Source organism: Coregonus lavaretus (genome assembly GCF_964263955.1).
Source record: "Coregonus lavaretus genome assembly, chromosome: 28".
NCBI classification, from domain to species: Eukaryota; Metazoa; Chordata; class Actinopteri; order Salmoniformes; family Salmonidae; genus Coregonus; species Coregonus lavaretus.
In genome coordinates, this window is record NC_140015.1 from 2,307,391 (window position 1) to 2,330,989 (window position 23,599).

At 42.5% G+C, this 23,599-nt stretch overlaps 2 protein-coding genes across 2 annotated transcripts; one reads left to right on the plus strand and one right to left on the minus strand.

The window, feature by feature from the left end:
* Nucleotides 1-6,449: 6,449 nt before the first annotated feature.
* On the plus strand, nucleotides 6,450-12,182 carry nosip (nitric oxide synthase interacting protein). Its single transcript, XM_084146160.1, has 10 exons — nucleotides 6,450-6,604; nucleotides 6,790-6,865; nucleotides 6,940-7,045; nucleotides 7,156-7,237; nucleotides 8,074-8,209; nucleotides 8,290-8,456; nucleotides 8,892-9,008; nucleotides 11,173-11,243; nucleotides 11,382-11,490; nucleotides 11,672-12,182. Exons 2-10 carry the CDS (start codon nucleotides 6,796-6,798, stop codon nucleotides 11,741-11,743), a joined length of 930 nt encoding a protein of 309 aa, XP_084002286.1. The 5' UTR covers nucleotides 6,450-6,604; nucleotides 6,790-6,795; the 3' UTR covers nucleotides 11,744-12,182.
* rcn3 (reticulocalbin 3, EF-hand calcium binding domain) lies at nucleotides 12,183-19,073 on the minus strand. Its single transcript, XM_084146159.1, has 8 exons — nucleotides 18,974-19,073; nucleotides 18,221-18,443; nucleotides 16,152-16,345; nucleotides 15,183-15,355; nucleotides 14,994-15,054; nucleotides 14,488-14,579; nucleotides 14,194-14,301; nucleotides 12,183-12,353 (listed from the first exon to the last, which is right to left on the minus strand). Exons 2-8 carry the CDS (start codon nucleotides 18,433-18,435, stop codon nucleotides 12,243-12,245), a joined length of 954 nt encoding a protein of 317 aa, XP_084002285.1. The 5' UTR covers nucleotides 18,436-18,443; nucleotides 18,974-19,073; the 3' UTR covers nucleotides 12,183-12,242.
* Between the last annotated feature and the right edge of the window lie 4,526 nt (nucleotides 19,074-23,599).

Genomic DNA, 23,599 nt, shown 5'->3' on the forward strand with positions numbered 1-23,599 from the left:
GCTATATATCCACCTCATTCTCAGAGAAATATGTAGCACTGCTAGGTTTTATACAGTCAAATGTAACTACAATAACTACATTTTTAATAAAGAACTGTACAAATGATACATTTGTGACATAAACATTTTTTACATGTGAAAAAAAAACAAAAAACAATTCAATACAGTAATATGAGATCTGGATGTAAAACATTTACATTTGGCATTTTTGGCATTTAGCAGATGCTCTTATCCAGAGTGACTTACAGTAAGTACGTTCATCTAAAGATAGCTAGGTGAGACAACCACATAACCCTAACATCACATATATGTACGATTATGGAACGTATGATTATGGAGAGGCTAACTTACTTCCTGGAGAACAGGGGGCTAGTATCTCCACATCAGAGTGGGTTCAGGAAGGGGAGGGGAACTATGGACCCAGTGCTCTGCTTAGAAGCAGAGGCCAGGAAGGTCCATGTGAACAAGGAGACGGTTGTAGCTGTTTTTTATGTGTAGAAGGAGGGGTTGCTAGTCAAGCTTGATCTTATATACAGGATACAAACATCACATTTACATTTGAGTCATTTAGCATACACTCTTAACCCTAATTGCTCCTGTAAGTCGCTCTGGATAAGTGCCTTGCTCAAGGGCAGAACGTACAACTGGATAAAGGACTTTCTGTTTGGAAGGTCTATCCAGGTGAGGGTGGGGAAGTCTCTAACAGGCATGCACTTGGTGGATAATGGTACACCGCAGGGGAGCATGATTAGTCATCTTTTGTTCTCAATGATGTTTACTCTCAGGTACGGCTGGATATTGGGAGGTCTTTATTTGCAGATGATGGAGCCTTATGGAAGAGGGGACGAAACTGACCATACATAGTCAGGACGGTACAGGAAGCAATTGATGAGGTAGAGCAGTGGGCATTAATGTGGGGATTCAGGTTCTCTGTAGAGAAAACTCAGACAGTGTTCTTTATCAAGGAGGAGTGGGTGAGATGAGGTACGCCTGAAGTTGTACGGGAGAAACTTGGTGAGGGTGGGGGCCTTCAGGTTTCTTGGGGTGTACTTTGTCACTAGGCTGACCTGGGCAGAACACATTGAGAGAGTGGTGGGAAAGTGTAAGAAGGTGCTTAATGTGATGCGCTGTCTGGCAGGGATTTTGTACCTTTATTTATCCAAGTGATTCAATTAAGAACAAATTCTTATTTACAATGACGCCCTGGAGTGGGTGGCTGGGCGCTCCTCACTGAGTACCATGTATGTTGCATTGATCTGATCTGTAATAGACTATGGAAGTGTAGCATATGGTTTGGCAGCCCGGACCACACTGGAAAGACTAGATGTCATACAGGCGAAAGGACTCCGAATATGTAGTGGGGCGTTTCGGACCTCTCCGGTGTCCGCATTACAGGTGGAGAGTGGGGAGATGCCGTTGCGGCTTAGGATATAGCAGCTGGCAATGAACTATTGGGTCAACCTACAGGGATATGGGGTGTCTCAACCTGTGAAAGGGGTGCTACAGGCATGATGGGAACAGAACACGAGCTTTGGGTGGGTGGGTAATACCCAGGCAAGGGAGATGGAACTGTATGGAAGGGGATTCAGCCCCATGCGGCTATTCTTTTGAACCCACCATGGCTACTTCCGCCTCCAGTAGTTAATCTAGAAGTGTTAGAGAGACATGGTTTTGTGCCCATTTACACAGATGGTTCAAAAGACCCAAGGACAGGACGTACTGGGTCAGCATTTGTAGTGCAGGAATGTGGGGTGGCAGTCAGGACACGTATAATAGACCACCTGGATGTATACACAGTGGAGCTGATGGCCATACTGTTGGCCTTGCAGTGGGTTGAGGAAGTCAAGCCAGACAGAGTACCCAGCTAGCACATAACATTCTGAGAACCATATTGTTTCTTAGAGCGTGGTTGTCCTATGGTTATTTTGCATACAACGTTCTGGGAATGGTGCAGGATAGTTGCTTGGCTTTGGAACATTCTCAGTGCATTTAAGGAACTTGACAAAATAATGTTATTTTCTTTGTATTTCAATAATTTAACAAAACGTTTCCTAAAAGTTCAAACATGGTTACATTTAATTACATTTTTGGTCATGTTGTATGAACGTTCTCCAACTGGTTTGACATTGGGAATATTCTCAAATAGTTCAGAGAACGTTAAGAAACAACGTTTTCTGTGGGAATTTTGGTACTTCAGCATAATGTTTTCTGCAGGTTTCCTCATGGTTTTATTTCTTAAAGTCTTGTTCTCAGAACCTGAAGAAAACGTTCCATACAAAAACACAAGGAAACATTAGTAATGTTCAAAGAAAGATCTAAGAATGTTATTTTAAAATATATACATTCCGTTCTCAGCATCAATAAAACTCTATCTTCTTTCGTGTTAACTGTGTTAAGGTTTGTTGGCCGTGCCCACTAATTGGCCACACCTGAACTTAATGAGTGTTTGTTTCCTTTGAAATGGGGCACATTTGACTAGAAGAAGCTTTGTTTGAGCTCCGTACTGGTGGTGCAGTGGACTAATTCCATGGATAAAGAACAGAAGATCATAGGTTCGAATCTCACTGACGCTGTGCCACAATAAGAAAGAAATGTGTTTGCGTGATTAATACCTAAGCAAATTAATTTCCATGTGTCCTTTCTGTTGATTTGGTTGCAATCTTGCTAGCATTAATATCCTTGCCTGTGAAGCCCTTTTTGTGCAAAGCAATAATGACGGCACACGTTTCCTGCAGGTAACCATGGTTAACAGAGGAAGAACAATGATTTCAAGCACCACCCTCCTTTTAAAGCTTCAAGTCTGTTATTCTAACTCAATCAGCATGACAGAGTGATCTCCAGCCTTGTCAGCTGGTCCTTTTGTGGGTGGGCTGAAATGCAGTGGAAAAGTTTTTTGGGGATTAAGTACATTTTCATGGCAAAGAGGGATTTTGCAATTAATTGCAATTCATCTGATCACTCTTCATAACATTCTGGAGTATATGCAAATTACCATCATAAAAACAGAGGCAGCAGACTGTGAAAATGAATATTTGTGTCATTCTCAAAACGTTTGACCACGACTGTCCTGATACAGTGTGGGCAGTATGAGAGGGAAAGAGAAATAATATGTGCTTCAGTAAGGTGGGCTTTTTACTTTTTAGCATTCATAGCCATGGTTATCAATTGTACTGCAGAAATGGATCGGAAGTCACAGAAAATAGAGGTTGTGGTGGCAGCGTCAGAGAAGTACTTGGGATTGCGAGGATTTACTGCAGAACAGTTGCAGGGGGGTGTTGAGTGGTAGTGTTATGTCCTCTCAGACCGTTGGTCTGGAGTAGGACTAGATGGGGTTAAATAGTGGAATGAGGGTGGTATTTTTTTAGAGAGGGTTAATAGTTGGCTGGCAATTTTCCTTTTTCCCAATTTTGTATTACCGTATCAATAATTTAATGTATGTAGGCTGTGAATGCCCTCACACACACCAGTACAGTAGGTGGCGGTGTATACACAAAAACATTGGATGCGATCCACCAATCAACTCTTAAAGAATAAGAAGAAGAGTCTAACAATTGTGACTGAAATACCAATTTGAGGAAAGATGGCGGAACCTGAAGTGGATTGTGAATCTAATGGTGGTAGAATCAAGGAGAATTTGAGTATTGTCCAAAAGAATGGAAAACGGAGCAAAGTAGTGTACAGTGCTGAGAATGTCCCTTCGTACCTTGTAGGAGTACGGTTTGTTAATGAGGAGCAGCTGATCGAAATACCAATCTTGAAGAATCCATTTGAGCTATCCAAAGTGAAGGCTGTGAGGATCAAGAGAGGCGGTTTTGATTTGTTGTACTTCTGCGGGTCAGAACATGTGTTACGTCTCACCCGATTTGATAAGTTTGAAGTGTCGTGTGTGTCTCTTCGGAACAGGGCACCCCTCAAGGGGGTAAAATCTGGCGTCTCGTGGGAAGTCGATTTTGAAGAGATGAAAAATATTCCTGGAGTGTGTCAAAGTCGCGTCATTTCAAATCTGGTATTAGGAACAAAAGAGGTCAACACGACTTCTAAGATATACTAGTTATTTTAATTAATGCAAAAACCTTCAATGGTAAATATGATGTTTCGTACATACGGGCTCTCTGAAATACCTCGCAGGGCACTCCAGAGATCTAATCCATTGTTCTAGATTGTTGCTCAAATACTCTGACAGAGAGAGTTTCCCACCTCTCTGTTGGCCAATCAGAGCAAAGACTTGAGCGTGGTTTAGACTTACTCAGCCTATCCGTTGATGCACCCCTGTTGCCAGCCTCTTCTGTTACCAGGCATACGTTTATCATAACAACCTGTCATAGTGAGAAGAGCCAGCTCCCTTAGACACCATTCCTACGTCCAAGGAAGGTTCACAGATCACAAAGAACCAGTATATTCCAGCATCTGGAGACACAAATCCCTATCTCCCTTTACCCCCTAAAACAGCTCTTCACATCAATCACAGCCTGCCAGGTGTCACAACCTACATTAGCCCAGTCAAGAATGCATTCTTTCTAAGTTAGTCATCCCATCAATTATAAAAATAATAAATCTCTCACAAGTGATTGATGCAGTCGGATGAATTGTGTGGTGAATGATTAAAAAGTTAAGAGTTTGTCTGTTCTTAAAAATATATATATATATATATATATATATATATGGAGTCTCTCCCTACTCAAGTGGCGCAGTGGTCTAAGGCACTGCATCGCAGTGCTAACTGTGCCACTCCCGGTCGCAGCCGGCCGCGACCGGGAGACTCATGGGCGGCGCACAATTGGCCCAGCGTCGTCCAGGGTAGGGGAGGGAATGGCCGGCAGGGATGTAGCTCAGTTGATAGAGCATGGCGTTTGCAATGCCAGGGTTGTGGGTTCGATTCCCACGGGAGGCCAGTATAAAAACATTTGTATTCACTAACTGTAAGTCGCTCTGGATAAGAGCGTCTGCTAAATTACTAAAATGTAAAATGTATGTATATAAACTACAGAGTCAGAGCATTTATCCCAAGACCAATGCAGTGTGATCATTGTAAAGCTGTTGGTCATGTTTCAAGTGGGAGAAACCGAGATGTCCAAGTTGTGGAAAAGATCATATGTGTTATAAAAGTGATGAAAATGTGACATGTTGCCAGTGGTGTAAAGTACTTAAGTAGAACTTTAAAATATTTTTACTTAAGTATTTTTTGGGGGTATCTGTACTTTACTATTTACAATTGACTACTTTTACTTCACTACATTCCTAAAGAAAATAATGTACTTTTTACTCCATACATTATCCCTGACACCCAAAAGTACTCGTTACATTTTGAAAGCTTAGCAGGACAGGAAAATGGTCCAACTCAAGCACTTATCAAGAGAAAATCCCTGGTCATCCCTCTGATCTGGAGGACTCACTAAACACAAATGCTTCCTTTGTAAATTATGTCTGCGTGTTGTAGTGTGCCCCTGGCCATCCGTAAATGTAAAAAACAAGAAAATTGTGCCGTTAGGTTTGCTTAATATAAGCTATTTGAAATGATTGATACTTTTACTTTCTTTTGATACTTAAGTATATTTAAAACCAAATACTTTTAGACTTTTATTCAAGTAGTATTAAACTGGGTGACTTTCACTTGTAGGTAGCTTAGTGGTTAAGAGCGTTGTGCCAGTAACCGAAAGGTCGCTGGTTCTAATCCCCGAGCCGACTAGGTGAATAATCTGTCGATGTGCCCTTGAGCAAGGCACTTAACCCTAATTGCTCACATAAGTCGCTCTGGATAAGAGCGTCTGCTAAATGACTAAATTGTAAAAATGTACCTGAGTCATTTTCTATTAAGGTATCTTTACTTTTACTGAAGTATGACAATTGGGTACTTTATCCACCACTGCATGTCGCAATTGTGGTGGGAACCATGAAGCCATGTCTTTTGAATGCCCGACAAGGGTGAAAGAAAATGAGGTGGCCAAAGTTAGGGTTGTCCAGAGCATTTCTTATGCAGCAGCTGTTGAAAGGGTTGAGGGTTTGAATGGTGCTCCTGAAGAGTCCATGGTGGTGGATAGGCCTTCACTGCAGGGGTTGCCTTTCACCAGCAGGACCCTGATATTTTAAAGTTAAAGAAGGTGGCCTTTATAGCTATGGTGATTAATGGCACTGCCAAGGTGGAGAGAAGGTCCTGGAAATATATATATTATTGTGGATGCGGCGGAGCGGTTCCTGGGACTGAAAGACTTCTCGGTGGAGGAGTTACATGGAATATTGTCACAAGCCGTACCACCTTCTCAAGCCTGAGAAGGGAGATATGGAGATTTGAAAGAAGGAAGAAGTGGGAGTTTTGTTTTTGTCAATTTACTATTTTTATTTGGGTGGATTAGGTTCGTTTCCCTATCACGCATGGATTTTATTTTTTTCAACCCGTCCAGTTGGTGGCGGCAATACACATTTTTGGGTTGTGGTCCGCCATAAAACCCACAGAAGAAGAAGATTTACCGACATCTAAGTTCCTGAGGATTTGTTTTTTTCTTCGCTAGAAACGGACACAGTATTTAACACATCCATATTGTTTATAAAGAAGCTATTTTATTTATTATTTAGATTCAGCTACTACTCAGTTCCATTTTGCAAGGAGGTAAGGAGGGTTATTTTGTTTCACTATCAAAGCTTGCTGCTAGCCTAATGTCGTTGGACCAGATGGCGTTGGTTAGCATTATCGTTAGCTAGCTTTCCATGTTTAGCTACATTTTGTCTGCTAGTTAGCAAGTTGTTTAACTAACGTTAGTTAGCTAGTCTTTCTAAAGTTGTTTTCACCCCTAGCGAACAATGACTCGGCATGGGAAAAATTGTACGGCAGGAGCCGTTTACACCTACCACGAGAAAAGGAAGGACACTGGTGAGTCTTTGCAACGTTGGTTAACGTTAGCTAGCTATGTATGCTAGCTAAGCGTCATCTGCTCCCTCTTATAGCGGCATCGGGTTATGGGACGCAAAGTGTGCGTTTGGGAAAGGATGCCATCAAGGACTTCGACTGCTGTTCCCTTTCTCTCCAGACCTGCAGGGACCCCGTTGTAACGTAAACTGCAATCCCCTTGTCTCACACAAACACACACACATAATTGTTGTTTAACTAGCTAAAACCAGTTTGTGTGTGTCGTAAAAACGGTGTTAATGTTGTATCTCCAGTCCAGATGGGTACTTGTATGAAAAACAGGCCATTCTGGAGTACATACTCCACCAGAAGACCGAGATCGCCAAGAAAATGAAGGTAACTGGCTTTCCTATGGTCCTATTTGGGGGACCGAGTGGCGCAGCGGTCTGCATCGCAGTGCTAGAGGCGTCACTACAGACCCGGGTTCGATCCCGGGCTGTATCACAACTGTTCTTAACTGACTTGCCTAGTTAAATAAAAATAAATACTACAGAAAACACCTAGGCTAGTAATAGGGTGGCCAATAAAAAAAGCATATTTTGACCAATGGGTATGTTAATCAATGGAGGCCAGAGAAAAAGTGGTAAAAAATCAGGAAAATTGCATCGCTTCAGCAAGGCTGGATTCTGTGCCAGAATTAAGGCTACTGGCTACCTGACACTTTCCAGTTGAACTCGTCATATTTCTTATCGAATCCGCAGGATATAAAACTATATAAAGGTATTGATTTTGAGACATGACGTAGTATTTTAGTATACACATTTCATATTAATTAGAAATTCCTGTTCTTTTTGAAAGATTTCTCACAAAAACAAGTATCTCTGTGAAATGTTAATGGAGCACTGAGTGTATACCAAGTTTATTTTCAAAGCCTTTTACATTTAATTAGGCTTGTCATGTTAATTTAGCTTCTTGCGACCCGCGGTAAAAACTTTGAAGACGACCACTAAAGTCCTCAAAAGTTGTTTCAAGAAACCTGTACCGCTATGTCAACAGAGCTCGGTGCTTATTATCGGATGTATTAGGTTTCAAAATCCTACTTTTTTTATATCATGTTAATTATATGTCAGAGAAAGACCACACTGAACGATTCAGAACCTGAATAATCATATTTGTCTTGGCCTTATGAATTGTCTCTGTCTTCATCTAACCCCTCTCTCTGTCCGTCTTAGGCGTACGAGAAGCAGAAGCAGACTCAGAAGAGTGACAGTCGTCTGGAGTCTAAATCGGAGGAGAGGGGGATAGCAGAGAGGTTCAAGACCAGGGAGAACAGCATCGTGTCCAAACCCATCAACCCCTTTACCTCTGGTAAGTGTGTGTGTCCACCAGCTTGGGAGGGACGTAGGACAGCGAACAGTAGATTGAGTTAAACTAACCTATCTCTTCAGGCCAGGCCAAAGAGTCAGACAGCCAGAGTGTTGCGGGTGCATCAGCCAGTACATCCAAAGCCGACTCCTCTGCTCCTGCCGCCGGCACCAGCTCCTCCCAGTCCCTGCCCAGCTTCTGGATCCCCAGTCTCACCCCAGAGGCCAAACCCACCATACTCAAGAAACCTGTGAGTGAAAGTTCTAAAGTGTTAGCTTATCCCACATTTTCTCTCTTTCTCTCTCCCTGTTTCTCTTGTTCAACACTGCTGTCTGGTCACTTGTTTTCCTTTACTGAGGACCTGACCTTTGTGTCCTAGGGAAGCAATTGTTGACTCTTCCACTGCCAAGAGCTTGTTGGGTTTCTTGTCCAAATGTCGACGTCATTGCGCTCCCTGTCTGTCCTCTCTTTCTCTCGCTCTCCATATCTCCATTAGCTGTTATCTCTCTGAGGTCAGCTTGTCCCCAGGTGTTTGATCTATCAGTCTTTCCTTCTCCCGCTCCACCATACACCCAACACACATTTTAGTTGTTTGCTACTTCAATGGGTTTGTGCAAAGCAAATTATTGACCCAATAAAGGGGATTTCAAATTCAATCATCTCGCTCTCTTCCCCTCTCCCTCAGAGTAAGACGGTGGTGTGTCCCATGTCTGGCCGGCCTCTGAAGATGAACGAGCTGATCAACGTGCACTTCACTCCTCTGGACCCCAGTCTGGACCGGGTGGCCCTGCTCGCACGCCAGGTCAGTGCCTGACCACACCACAACCTCTGCACACTGTTACACATTATCTCTTACGCCATATATCTCTCTCACTCTCTCTCATTCCTTTATACTCTTTCTTGCTCTTTTCTCACATTTTGTGTTTGTTGGACAGGTGTGCAAAATAGAGATAATAACGTGTACACTATCAGTCCCGAGACCCCAGCAAAAATCGGCTTTTCATTTATCTGACTTTCATTTATGTCCAGCCCTTATATTTAGCCTCACAATGAAGTGTTTTACCATTTATTTTCAGGACAACCAGGGCTACAAGTAGAACACAAAACAATTTTACATAAATAGTTGCATTCATGAGTTTTATTGATGAATGTCTAAAAAAAAGGACAGCCAAAGTAAAAATGTGCGAAAAGTGAATTTACAAGTACAGAAATGTTTTGCTCACTGGGAAATAAATGTCCAACTAGTCAGTGACTACTGTTTGGAGTTTGTGATAGAAACTATATGATTTCCTATGATCTATGTAGAAGAACCCCTTACCTTCTAACAACTGTTGTGTAGCTTGTGAGCGTCCTAGAGCATGTTACAGGTTCGTGTGAGTCTCAGCTTTTCATAAATGGTGTGTAGCTCAAACCATTCTGACTCTATAGACATTTTTGTAAAAAGACCCGGGCCTCATCTGGATCCGCCCTTCTCTCACATACACCGCTCTAGCTCAGCCCCCGTTAATCACGCAGACTAATCGTTGGTACAGTGCCTGCCAAAAGTATTCATCCCCCTTGGCATTTTTCCTATTTTGTTGCATTACAAACTGTAATTTAAAATTGATTTTTATTTGGATTTCATGTAATGGACATACACAAAATAGTCCAAATTGGTGAAGTGGAATGAAAAAAATACAGATCAGGGTTGGGTTATACTTTTTTTTATCAGAAACTTTGAACATCCCTAGGAGCACCATTTTTAAAAATCCATTATTAAAAAATGGAAAGAAAATGGCACCACAACAAACCTGCCAAGAGAGGGCCGCCCACCAAAACACACAGACCAGGCAAGGAGGGCATTAATCAGAGGCAACAAAGAGACCAAAGATAACCCTGAAGGAGCTGCAAAGCTCCACAGCGGAGATTGGAGTTTCTGTCCATAGGACCACTTTAAGCCGTACACTCCACAGAGCTGGGCTTTACGGAAGAGTGGCCAGAAAAAAGCCATTGCTTAAAGAAAAAAAATAAGCAAACACGTTTGGTGTTTGACAAAAGGCATGTGGGAGACTCCCCAAACATATGGAAGAAAGTACTCTGGTCAGATGAGACTAAAATTGAGCATTTTGGCCATCAAGAAAAACGCCATGTCTCCGCAAACCCAACACCTCTCATCACCCCGAGAACACCATCCCGACAGTGAAGCCTGGTGGTGGCAGCATCATGCTGTGGGAATGTTTTTCCATCGGCAGGGACTGGGAAACTGGTCAGAATTGAAGGAATGATGGATGGTGCTAAATACAGGGAAATTCATGAGGGAAACCTGTTTCAGTCTTCCAGAGATTTGAGACTGGGACGGAGGTTCACCTTCCAGCAGGACAATGACCCTAAGCATACTGCTGATGCAATGCTCGAGTGGTTTAAGGTGAAACATTTTAAATGTCTTGGAATGGCCTAGTCAAAGCCCAGACCTCAATACAATTGATAATCTGTGGTATGACTTAAAGACCCATCCAATTGAAGGAGCTGGGCCAGTTTTGCCTTGAAGAATGGGCAAAAATCCCAGTGGCTAGATGTGCCAAGCTTATAGAGACATACCCCAAGAGACTTGCAGCTGTAATTACTGCAAAAGGTGGCTCTACAAAGTATTGAGTTTGGGGGGGTGAGTAGTTATGCATGCTCAAGTTCTGTTTTTTGTCTTGTTTCTTGTTTGTTTCACAATGTTGTGTAAATCAAATGATACAACCCCCCCCCCCAAAAATCCATTTTAATTCCAGGTTGTAAGGCAACAAAATAGGAAAAATGCCAAGGGGGTGAATACTTTCGCAAGCCACTGTATCTTCAGATGCAGAAGAAATGGACAAATACAATACCGAGAAGTCTGTAGCTCAAACACACAAGGTTTAAAAGGGGTCGGAAATCCAAAAAAGCGTTGGCATTACTCATGGGACTCATTGGATTAATAGCTTGTGTAATGTTGTTTCCAGGAGAGGTACCTGTGTGCCGTGACTAAAGACACTCTGGGTAACAGTGTCCCCTGCTCCGTTCTCAAACCCTCGTAAGTAAACCCCTCTTCAGTTACTTTATTTACTGGACTCTCTCTATATCAAGCCACCCCTACTACCTCGTTTCTTCATCTCTCTTTCTCTCTCACCCCTCTTTCTCTCTCCCTCCTCCTTTCTCTCCCTCCTCTCAGTGGGGCGGTGGTGACTCAGGAGTGTGTGGAGAGGCTGATCAGGAAGGACATGACGGACCCGATTACCGGAGACAAACTCACAGAGAAGGACATCATCCCACTGCAGAGGGTGAGCGTTTGTGTGTGAGTGTTAGAGCGTGTGTGATCAAGCAAGTGAGTCTGTTTGTGTGTTCTCGAGTTTGAAAGAGTATGTACGTGCGAGACATAGCAGGGTACTTGGTTTGTAAGGGTATTTGAAGACCGCCTGATGTTAATGGTGATATAATATTTTCTATTTGATTCCTTCCTAGGGTGGAACTGGGTTTGCAGGCTCTGGAGTGGGTCTGAAAGCTAAAGAGGCTCGACCCGTAATGATGGTGTGATGGTTCAGAGACGATGGTCAACATGATAAAGGTGTATACTTGAGATTATTTGTACATATGGTTGTCGGTTCTTGTATGGAGTCTGAGAATTCCAACTGATATTTTTAAGCTTTGTTACACACACACTTATAAAACAGGGCTCTACGCTGACCTCTTTTACAAGGAGCACGTGTGTGCTTAAGTTGAAACATGTAGGTGCACACAAAGACATTTAGAAGGTAAAATATTTGGTGTTAAAGCTAGAATCCTTAATTTTTCTAGGTGCACTGGTGCTCCTAAATTAAAATTCCTGGCTGCACAGCAAAGTATTTAAGTGCATATGTGAGTAAAATGGTCGTACTGTAGAGCCCTGAGAAATTTCCTTTTTATTTCTTTCTGGCAAAAAACAAACCTATACCAATTTAATGAGCAACCGTATTTAATAAAAAATTAAATTGACTCCTAGACAAACAGTCTGTGTTTTATTGGCTGAGTGTTGGGGTCAAGGAGGTCACAGAGGTCAGAGTTCTTCGTGACCCTCATCCACCGACATACCTCCATAGTCAGTCAGCGTGCTTGACTTCAGGAAGTCGACCTTGTCCATGACCTCCGAGAGAGAGAGACGCCCATCCTAAGAGAGAAGGAGGGGGATGGAGGATAAGGGAAGTAGAAGATAAAGATTGAAAGGAATCTGGGCAAACTAACATTAGACAATTCACCATTTAGCAGGTGGAGGTGGTGTGGTAAACTGTTCAAGCACCAGGAAACAAATTACATTTGAGTAATTAAGTTGCTTAGGACAGTAGTTAATGCTATGTCATGAAGAAAAATAAAACTGTCTTTTTGTAGAAAAACCAACATGGCTTTATTTTAAATTCAGAGATAAATGTTTCACCACAAAAGTGTCATTCAATTGTCTCCTGCCTCCCCCCCCCCCCCCTTCCCACCCTGTGTAAACCAAGTGTATATTTATTCTATATATGGTGCAGTAAAAATAAGCTTGACTTGTGGAGTGTCTGTCTTTGTTCACACTTGAGCATGATTGTGTGTTCGGTTAGAGTCTCTCTGTGAGAGGTTGTGGCTATGTATCTGCGTGTGTAAACACTTATTGCCATGCTCCCGTTACCTCCCATAGAAATGTGTGTTCAACAGTATAAATATGACCCGTGACCTTTTCCCCCCTCAGCACTTCCCCCTACCCTGCTCCGTAACAGTATTCTCCATGAAGTGTATGCCCTTTCACAATACAAAACCCAAATATGCATTTTGGAAATCCCTCCCTCCCCTAAAGGGCTCTACGCAAACAGAGTACGTATATGGTCCGTTCCAATCTACATAGAACTACGCAGAGAGCGATGCAAACGGAGCATGTAGCCCTTAACCCCTTCCTATGCCTTCGCATGACTTCATCAAAGCTCGTCATGTCGCCTGGTGAGATCCTCTCCATAATTGGTCGCCTGGCTCCCCACAAACATGTTCCAATTGGCCAGAATCTCCTTCTTGGTTATTTTGTCATCCTGTTTCGTCCAATCGCAGAGGAGGCAAATTGCAGGTCCCGCCCATCACCATTCATTGCGGTCATGATTGAAAGAGAGAAGGATGAAAAAGAGGGAGAATGGAATGAAAATGTGGGTGAAAAAGGGATAGATAACAGTGAGAAAAGAGTGAATGAAAGACAGACATGGAGAGAAAGGGATTCATTATAATTAACAGGTCATTACCCCCAATTAATTCCATTATGTTGATTATTAGCTGTGTTCAGGATGACTGTGTGTGATGTGAGTTTTGTGAGAGAGCCCTGAATCTGCACCCAGGCTCATATAAAGTCACTGTAGTGTCGCAAATGGCACCCTATTCCCATAGTGCACTACTTTTGAACAGGGCCAATAGGGCTGAAGTAGTGCACTATACAGGGAAGAGGTTGCCATTTGGGATGTAACATCTGTTTTGTTTTTAGCATAAATGCTACTATTTTTAAAAGTTCCTAATTTAAACAGCTAGGAGACTTATTGTATTATTACCACAAGACACCATGGTATATTTACTCCCTGTAATGTAGGATAGGCCTACGCATTGCACATGTCACCAAATACAGTGGTCAGTTGTAACAGGAGTCAAGGTGTGAGGTTGGGGGAAGGTGTAAGGAGGTCAGAGAGGAAGGGGAGATGCTACGGGGTGAGTTGGAAGGGGTGTGAACAGGTGGGGGTGTGCACTGCACGATAGTTGTAGGTATGGGGGTGGTTAGATGTGGGGTGAGGGTAGAAAGGGGTACACCGGTGGTGGTGTGAGTTTTAGAGGAGTACAGGGATGGGGGAGGGGTGAAGAGGACACCTAGCTAGGGGTGCTTTGGAGGGGATAAGATTGTGTGTGGAAGTGGGTTAAGAAACATTAGTTGTAAGGGGTGTACAGGTATGGAGCTTTTGGTTTGGGGTAAGGGTGAGTTCAGGCAGTGGGACTGGGGAGATGCGTACCTTGTCTGTGTCTGTCTCGTGGATGAGGTGCTTAGCCTCATTGTCAGTATGGTCAATCTCTCCTGGCAGGATCCACTGAGCTACCTCATGGTTATCCAGGAAACCATCCTGACAACACAAGACACAAACCTGTTAGCTTAGTATGTCCACAGAGAGAGGGGTGTGTGTGTGTGTGAGTATTGACATGGCTGGTCTGAGGGGTAGGGTACTGTAAGTGTACTGACTTAAATAGTAATGTAGAAGGAGAGAATGTTGTCAATGTTAAGGTGATCCAGTAGCAGCAGACTAGTGTACCTTGTTGGTGTCTCTGAACTCTGTGAAGTGTTTTTTCTCCGTCAGCACCCAGTCTGGTTCACTCTCTCCGTTCTCAGGTGTGAACATGTCCCCTGTGGTGGAGAGAACAGGTTACAGCTTATACAGAAGGTGTTGTAATTCTAAAGTCTATTCCAGGGGTTATGAGCTAGTTCAGGGCTACAACAAAATTGTGAAACGACTGAGGGTCCCCGAGGAGAGGTTTGAAAACCACTGGTCCATACACTGGGGAGAAAATCACTTTCAAAATCATGCCTACCGTGCATCTCTAGGTTATCTTCTCTTTGTGTACGCATACTAGCACTTGTCATTTAACATATACAGTTGGTTGTGGACCCAAGAATATCACTCATAGATGGGTAATAAAATAAATGAAATATTTCATTTTTTGTTCTCATAAAATGTATAAAGAACCAGATTATGTTTGGTTGATGACATATTGTATATTCTCTGTTTGGAAAGGGTAGTAGGTTGAAGGAGAGACTAACCAATGTATTCGTCAAGGGTGATCTTTCCATCACCGTTCTTGTCAATGTCTTCTACTGTTTCCTGAAGCGAAACAGAAAAAAAGACAGTTGTTTAGAAGTGGGCTGGAGAAAAAAGTGCACCATCTGGATGTTCCCCAGAATTTGATTGACCTTGTGACTCTAGTGACTGATCCCAGTCAATTCACTGACCTGTATGACAACGGCCTTCATGTGGTCGTACTCCTCGGGGTGAAGGAAGGAGGTGAACTCGTCCTTGGTGGCGATGCCGTCCCCGTCGCGGTCAGCTGTCCTAAAGCGCCTCTCGTCTCTAGTGAGCATGGCCTTGTAGCTAGACTTGTCATCCACGTCATCGAACTCCTCATCTGCAATGGAGCGGAGGACATTCTCAGAGTCAAGACATGGCTTTGTAAAACAGATCAAGCATCACAGAGTAGGAGTGCTGATCTAGGATCAGGTCCCCCCTGTTCATATAATGTTACTTATTATGATCTAATAGGCTAAACTGATCACTCCTACTCTGATACGCTTTATTCATACTGGCCCAGAGCTACACTGTCAGTGTAAATACTCTTGGGTTGTGTACTGTAGTCAAACAAAGGTTAGCCTACTAAAACCTTTTGAATCAGAGTTTAACAGTGATATGTGTCACTAATTTACCCTCTCTATTACAGATTATCTCTACTTTAACTCCAAAGGGCAAATTGTGTTAACATGTTCTGTGTTCCACCTAGGTTTGTTTCTTTGTATCAAGGATAAAATACATGGATATTGTGGTAACCCCTTTGTATTAACAGTAAGTGCCTAAAATCACACCACTATCCCATAGCTGAATAGCCACTACTGTACTGTCGTGTTGAGCTCTCCCCTCTCATTCCCATCTCATTTTTGGATTGTCTTTGTAGCTCATGATCAATCTCTCCTCATATCACGTAGTAATTATATCAAATTAGCCCCTACATAAATAGTATCTTGGTTGTGCCAAACCCTGCCCATCATTCCAACAATCTTTAACACCCATATAGCCTACTAATTATACACTGACTGTACACCCCTGGTAAATTGGGACTACCCTTTTGATGTCCCACCCCCTCGCTCATTCGCCTCAAAGTTAGGCTAGTCACACACACACAGTCACACACACATCCTCCCTTGTCGTACCCAGGTAGTAGCCGTAGGTGGTGTTCTTGTATTCCTCCCAGCCGATCTTCCCATCCTTGTTCTGGTCGTACTCCTTCCAGTGCTTCAGCACATTCTCCTCGATGTACCTTCTCTGCCTGTGTTTGATCCACTGGTGCAGTTCCCCATGGCTCACGAAACCATCCTTGTCTGTGTCGATGCGATCTACGATCTTCCTGCCAAAGGGACAGAACAAGCCAACTAAGCCTACTACCTACAGAAGCGAACTGACCACCCTTCAGAGCCTGGTTCCTCTGTGGGTTTCTTCCTAGGTTCCTGCCTTTCTAGGGAGTTTTTCCTAGCCACTGTGCTTCTACATCTGCATTGCTTGCTCTTTGGGGTTTTAGGCTGGGTTTCTGTATAAGGTCATTTCCATGTAAAAGGACCCATGAGCACCAACGTGAAGTTCATAGGAGCATATCAAATTGGGTGTCAAATGAATGCTAAGAGTATATTTTTGAGAAATTGGTATACTGTATATACATTTGTTACAGGTTTCCCTGTTTTCGTTTTGCTTAACTTTTTGGTTTGCTTCCTGTCTTGAAAGTTTGGTGTGGGTTTTTCATTTGTTTGCCTCTTACTGGGCAAATTTAGTGGGAGCTCATGGTGGGTGTCTTTTAGGTCCCAGTTGTTGTTGCTATGCAATTTTCAGTGGACACCCCCATGAGTGTCTTTTAGAACCCCTCCTAAAACCCCACCTGTTTCGTTTTGGTTGTTGTCAGTGAGTCTTTGTTAGATCCCCCTTTCTTTTTAAGCAACATTTTTGGTTTTCTTGCTGGGTAACGTAAAACATTTTACAACCAAATTTGGTCTTGTTTGGGGCAGAGCTCATTAAAATAATAGTAGAATAATACCCAAATATGCAAAGGAGGTTATTGCATATTTATACCTTTTTAGGATACATCACCCTGAAGAGAGTGACATTCATATCCATAATTATGCATTTCTGTGTAGTACAGATCAGGGACCCATGATGAAATTCTGTTACTGCAATTCCGTTACTGGGTGTAAATCCACTTCACTTACTTTAATAACCAAAATATTTTTTTTTCAAAGTCAATGTCGCATGTATTAGCTGACACCCCAATCGTTCTGCAGACTTTGTTGAATCTTAATTTGGAGCAGATATTTAAGAGTTTTTTGAAAACATGGACATAAAAAACTGAGGGAGATTTTTTTTTTTTATCTTACTGTGTACTTGCTGATGTAAAAAGGGCTTTATAAAATACATTTGATTGATTGATTGAACAAGTCAATGTTAACAGTATGTCATAACCTTAAACACCATTCATTCCATTGCTAAGACAGAGGCAGGGGGTGAGATGTCTTCAAACAAACACAATTACAATAACTGTAGTCAAACGTAAGAGTGCAAAGGAGTAGGTGGCTGCAGGAGGGAGAAGAGCAGGAAATGGATGTGTAGAAAGAGAGAAAAAGGATTGAAAGTAAAATAAAAGAACAATCTACTTGCAGACAATTTATTTAGATTAAGGGGCTTTGCTGTATGAAAACTATTCAGGATGTAATGGGGGGCCAGTATGAAAAATGTATGCACTCACTAACTGTAAGTCACTCTCGATAAGAGCATCTGCTAAATGATTAAAATGTAAAATGTAACGTTGACTTAGCCAGATGGGTGTGGCTAGGGATACAGAACTAGTGTATGAAATAATGCACCACAAGGGGGTGTCTATTGGAGTAGGATTCAGTTGTTCCTAGACACTGATCTCAGGTCAGTTGCATTCTCCTCCCAATGGTTAAGGGTAGGAGTTTAGAGAAGGCAAGCTGATCCTAGATATGCACCTGGGGGTAACTTCTAACCTAGAGCAGTGATAGTGGGGCTACATCCTAAATGGCATCCTGTTTCATACATAGTTCACTCTTTTTGACCAGAGCCCTATGGGCCCAGTTCAAAGGTACTGCTGTACATAGGGAATATGGACCCGGGTCAAAAGTAGTGCATAACATATGAAATATGGGGCCTGGTCAAAAGTAGTGCATAATGTCCATTTGGGACACTGCCTGCCTGGGTGTTCTGTAAAATAATGTACCCAAGTTTGTCTTTGCTCTCCTCGGGGGTCAGCTGGTCGAAGGTCTTGGCTTCCTCTTTGCCCAGGAAGGCTTCATGGTCATACTGGAAACCAGTGGAGTCGTCATGGGCGTGGTCACTCAGGTCACTATGGCGATGGACACGCTTCTCTTTAGCCGGCACGGCTACCACCACCCCGAGGATGAGAATGAGGGACAGTAGTGACTGCAGCAGCATCTTCTGTCCTGAGAAAGAAAAAGGGAGAAAGAAAGAGAGAGAGATGCTACAGCAGACTGAACAGAACTTAGCCTACAAATAGACAGAGATAATACTTGCCAGATGATATGGGACTCACTCAAAATAATAAATTATTGGTTTATACAATAACTTTATTTAATGCAAACAGTGATACATATGGGCATAAAAAAAAAGTTTGTTAAACTTTTGTGCCCTATTTATAGGCTACTGTCTTGAGTCCTGACTTGAATTAGGATAACTCAGTCAATGTCTGTTGTCTTAAGTCTTAACACTTCTGAATAATGAATACAACAATGATTTACATCAATAATGCCTGTAAATGAATTAAAGTTTGTTAGTTTTTTAAGCAAAAAAAGGATGCAGTTAGGTAGCCTACATATACACAATGAGTTTAAGCTACTCCAGGAAAGTTTTAAGTGCAACTTGGCATAAACTGTACACGTTTTTATTTTCAACAACAGAAATCACTCAATTTACTGGAGCATACACTTTCATGCATTAATAATAAAAAACGTACCAATTTTTAGCAACACGTCTCAATCACGGTTTTTTCTGGGCTTGTAAAGATACGCGTTGGCACTCTCCCTGCCTCTTTAAGTGCTACAATAATGGAGGCGGTGACACGCTTGCTCCGTCGACCATTCACAGACACGCTGACAAGAAAAGTAACCAATAGAAACGAGGAAATGGGATTAACGGAGGCCGAGCCTGATTTCGATTGGCTTTGAAGCGCCACGTTGACACGCGAACGCGCGTGGTGCAAACCTCCGTACCAGATCGCGCATGAAGATATGATAGTATTTAAAGATTTTTTACCCAAGTTTTCATCAGCAATGTAAAGGGACACCTGAGGTTTATAAACATACGGCAATGAATGGCAGGCAGCACTGTTTGCTCAAAGCCAATGCAATGTACATGTATCTAGCCCACTCATATGAAACCAGAGAGGATGGAAAACCACACCACTGTAGCCTTCCCCATTGTAAAGTCCGAAAATGATGTCCATAATAATATTGGAACGACAGACGAACGTGATATTTAATATAAAGGAAGTTAGTCAGCACTCAGCATTGGGGTGAAAAAACAATTTCAGAGAGGGTTATTTTATTAAAGAAATCATGTATGCTTACGTTGTTCTGGAAACCTAACGCTTGGGGGCAGAGTGGGATTCCTTTTGAACAGAACAATCTAGAAACCACAGCAGATCTTTTTTTCTTCAAAATCCTCAATTTTCTGTTTCCCGAATTATTCCTTCCTACCACATACCTCCCGCCAGAGCCACCTTAGCCTATTGCCACTCAGTGTAATTTTCAGGGCAGTTACATCAGTTTTACTTTTAATGCTTCCATAAAATAATTCATTCATTCCTAATTTATTATATGATAAGGAAGTATTTTGTATAGGTTTTGCATAATTTATTTTCAATGTTTGGTCATATGAACTGAGTTTGATATGATATGAATTGGCTATTATTCAATCAATCAATAGCCAATTTCTCCAAATTGTCATTGGAATTTTTGTTATTTACTTAATTGTGTTATTCAGGCCTACTTCATTTTGTTATTTAAGGTGAATTCAGAAAGAGTGGGACATCATATAAACGGGGACAGCATAATCCTGACGCGTTTGTTTCTTGGTCTGAAAAGAGCAAATCATAACTATTGTTGTCAAGCCCTTGCAGACAAACCACATGATCAAAACCACATCACTTCATTGGTGTGACATCATACAGGGGGGCAGACGAAGCTTTAAACAGGAAGCTCACCTGCAAAGCACATGATAAGATCGGCGACATCAGTGTTTTTCTATTTTGATGTTAAGGTTATAAAACGGTCATAAATAATGCACTGTGCCAAATTGTGATACATACAAAAGTTTTCTTTCAATTTTCTGTAATTTTTTTTTAGCTGTCCCGCTTTACCAACCGTCTAAAGTAGGACAGCATGGAGTAGCGGGACAGTTTTATAGGCTTTTCCAATTGCGGAAAGAGATCCAGTTTACATTAGGGACCCCCTGTAGGTTAGGCAGGGCTCTGGTTCTTGTAGTACTATGTCCTGTAAAGGTTTTCTTGTAGTACTGTTATTAGTACTATTATTAGTAGTGCTATTTGAGTGATTTCTGTAAAAGTGGGACACTTTCTGCATTAAGTCTTCTGCAACCTCTTCAGAGATCTATCCAACATATTAGCCCAGTACATGACACATTTCTGAAGTTCTCAGATGTTTCCTAATCACACACAATTGAATTGAATTGTCATTGGGGTACAATTGGGACTATAACAATGGTGTCCCAGTTTATGTAGCCTGCAGTCCCAGTCTACCAAATGCGAACAAAAAATATGCTTTTGACTCAGTGTACACAAATGGGTGTGTCATGCCTCCTGTGAATATGATATCAACATTATTATTTTTTGTGATTAGGAAACTTCTTGAGGATCTCAGAAATGTATCATGTGTTGGGCTAATATGTTGGATGATGTCGACAGAGGTTACAGCAGACGAATTGATCCTACTTAATTGTGTTATTTAGGCCTTCTTCATTTGATTATTTACGTAATTGTGTTATTTACTTCATTTGTCCTTTCTTGAGTTTTTCTCATAAGAAGGTTATTAAAACTCATAGAAATAGAAAGAATGGAACCGATTTGCTATCTTAGTTAACAGGAATCCATTAGTTCTCGGTGTTGAACTCGTCAGTCAGGACAATGGTTGACAGCAGGTGTTGCTGTTATTGGATAGTTTTACACAGGATGCTGCTGAACAACACAGTTGAGACTTTCTCATCCCCTCCTCTAACCATACCTTTTTATTATGTCTCTCTCTCTCTCTCTCTCTCTCTCTCTCTCTCTCTCTCTCTCTCTCTCTCTCTCTCTCTCTCTCTCTCTCTCTCTCTCTCTGTCTCTCTCTCTCTCTCTCTCTCTCTCTCTCTCTCTCTCTCTCTCCGTCTTTCTCTCTCGCTCTTTCTTCGTCTCTCTCTCTCTAATTCAAACTCGTTTTCTCTTGTTTCTTTCTCTTTTCTCTTGCTATCTCCCTCTCTCACACATACCCTGTCTGCCTGTTTTTCCCTCCGCTCGGTTTCATTCTCTCTTCTCTCTTTCCCTTTGCGTCTCTCTCTCCCTCTCTTTCTCTTTTCCTCTCCTCTCTCACTCCTCTCTTCCCTCGCCTAAGGCGGTGTGTCTAGTTCCATGGAGCAATTGAAGGTGACAGGGGCAGTGAGAGGGGAGGGGAGAGGGAGGGATGGAGGGAGGACGTGCCACACTGTAGCCTGGGGGCACACAACAGCAAAGAGATGGCGAGAGGAGGAAGAGAGAGCGAGGAAAGAAGGAAAGACAAAAGCGAGGAAGAGGAGGGGAAGAGTGAATTGAGTGGGGGAAATTGACATAAAGTGAGAGAGATGGATATAGAAATGAATATTTCATAATCAATGTAGCCCCTCCCCTTTTATGGAAATTCACAGAGTTAAAAGAGTCACGAAAGGGAAAAGGACACAGACACACAACCGCACGCACACGTAAGCTTGTGTGTTTTGTTTTAAAGACTTGATATTAATTTGTCCCGGCATGGTTGCTATGGTGACCTCATCCCCCTCCCCCCAGCAGTGAAAAAGAGAGAGAGGGAGAGAGAGCGAGAGAGAGAGGGTGACAGGGATGAACTAACAAGAGACTGAAAAAATGTGCCCTAAAGCTGCACGAATATTCAAGTAACACACATACACACACACATACACATATACAGTACACACACTCAGGGTCGGCTCTACCCTTTTGGGCCCCCCCCCCCCCCCCCCACCTCACGGGCAAAAGTGATTAACAAAATCAACGAGGACCCCCTTAAGGTCAGGGCCCCTGGGCACGTGCCCTGCGTGACCGGTCGGTATTCGGCCATGAATACTACAAGTTTAGATAGCTTGCTAGACTAATTTACCAATCTAAAAATTGTTAGCTGACATGGCTAATTGAGTGACTGTCAATGACTGACATGACAAGATAAAAATAGCTGATGCACAACCAAATTTCAAACTTGCACCTTGTATATTCTACTATTTTAACTCTCAACAGTAAGTTGAGACCCCGACTGAGTTCCTAAAAAAATAAAATATATATACACTATATATACAAAAGTATGTAGACACCCCTTCAAGTGGATTTGGCTATTTCAGCCACACCTGTTGCTGACAGGTGTATAAAATCGAGCACATCGCCATGCAATCTCCATAGACAAACATTGACAGTAGAATGGCCTTACTGAAGAGCTCAGTGACTTTCAATGTGACACCGTCATAGGATGCCACCTTACCAACAAGTCAGTTCGTAAAATGTCTGCCCTACTAGAGCTGCCCCGGTCAACTGTAAGTGCTGTTATTGTGAAGTGGAAACGTCTAGGAGCAACAACGGCTCAGCCGTGAAGTGGTAGGCCGATTCTGTGCTTCCAGCTTTGTGGCAACAGTTTGAGGAAGGCCCTTTCCTGTTTCAGCATGACAATTCCCCCGTGCACAAATCGAGGTCCATACAGAAATCGTTTGTCGAGATCGGTGTGGAAGAACTTGACTTGCCTGCACAAAGCCCTGACCTCAACTCCATCAAACACCTTTGGGATGAATTGGAACGCCGACTGCGAGCCAGGCCTAATTGCCCAACATCAGTGCCCGACCACGCTAATGCTCTTGTGGCTAAATGGAATCAAGTCCCTGCAGCAATGTTCCAACATCTAGTGGAAAGCTTTCCCAGAAGAGTGGAGGCTGTTATAGCAGCAAAGGAGGGACCAACTCCATATTCCTGCCCATGATTTTGAAATTAGATGTTCGACGAGCAGGTGTCCACATACTTTTGGTCATGTAGTGTATATACTGAACAAAAATATAAATGCAACATGCAACAATTTCTAAGATTTTACTGAGTTACAGTTCATACAAGGAAATCAGTAAATTGATCCCGCAAGTGAAGAACCTGGATGTGGAGGTCCTGGGCTGGCATGGTTACACGTCGTCTGCGGTTGTGAGGCCGGTTGTGAGTACTGCCAAATTCTCTAAAATGACGTTGGAGGCGGCTTATGGTTGAGAAATGAAGATTCAATTCTCTGGCAATAGCTCTGGTGGACATTCCTGCAGTCAGCATGCCAATTGCACGCTCCCTCAAAATCTGTGG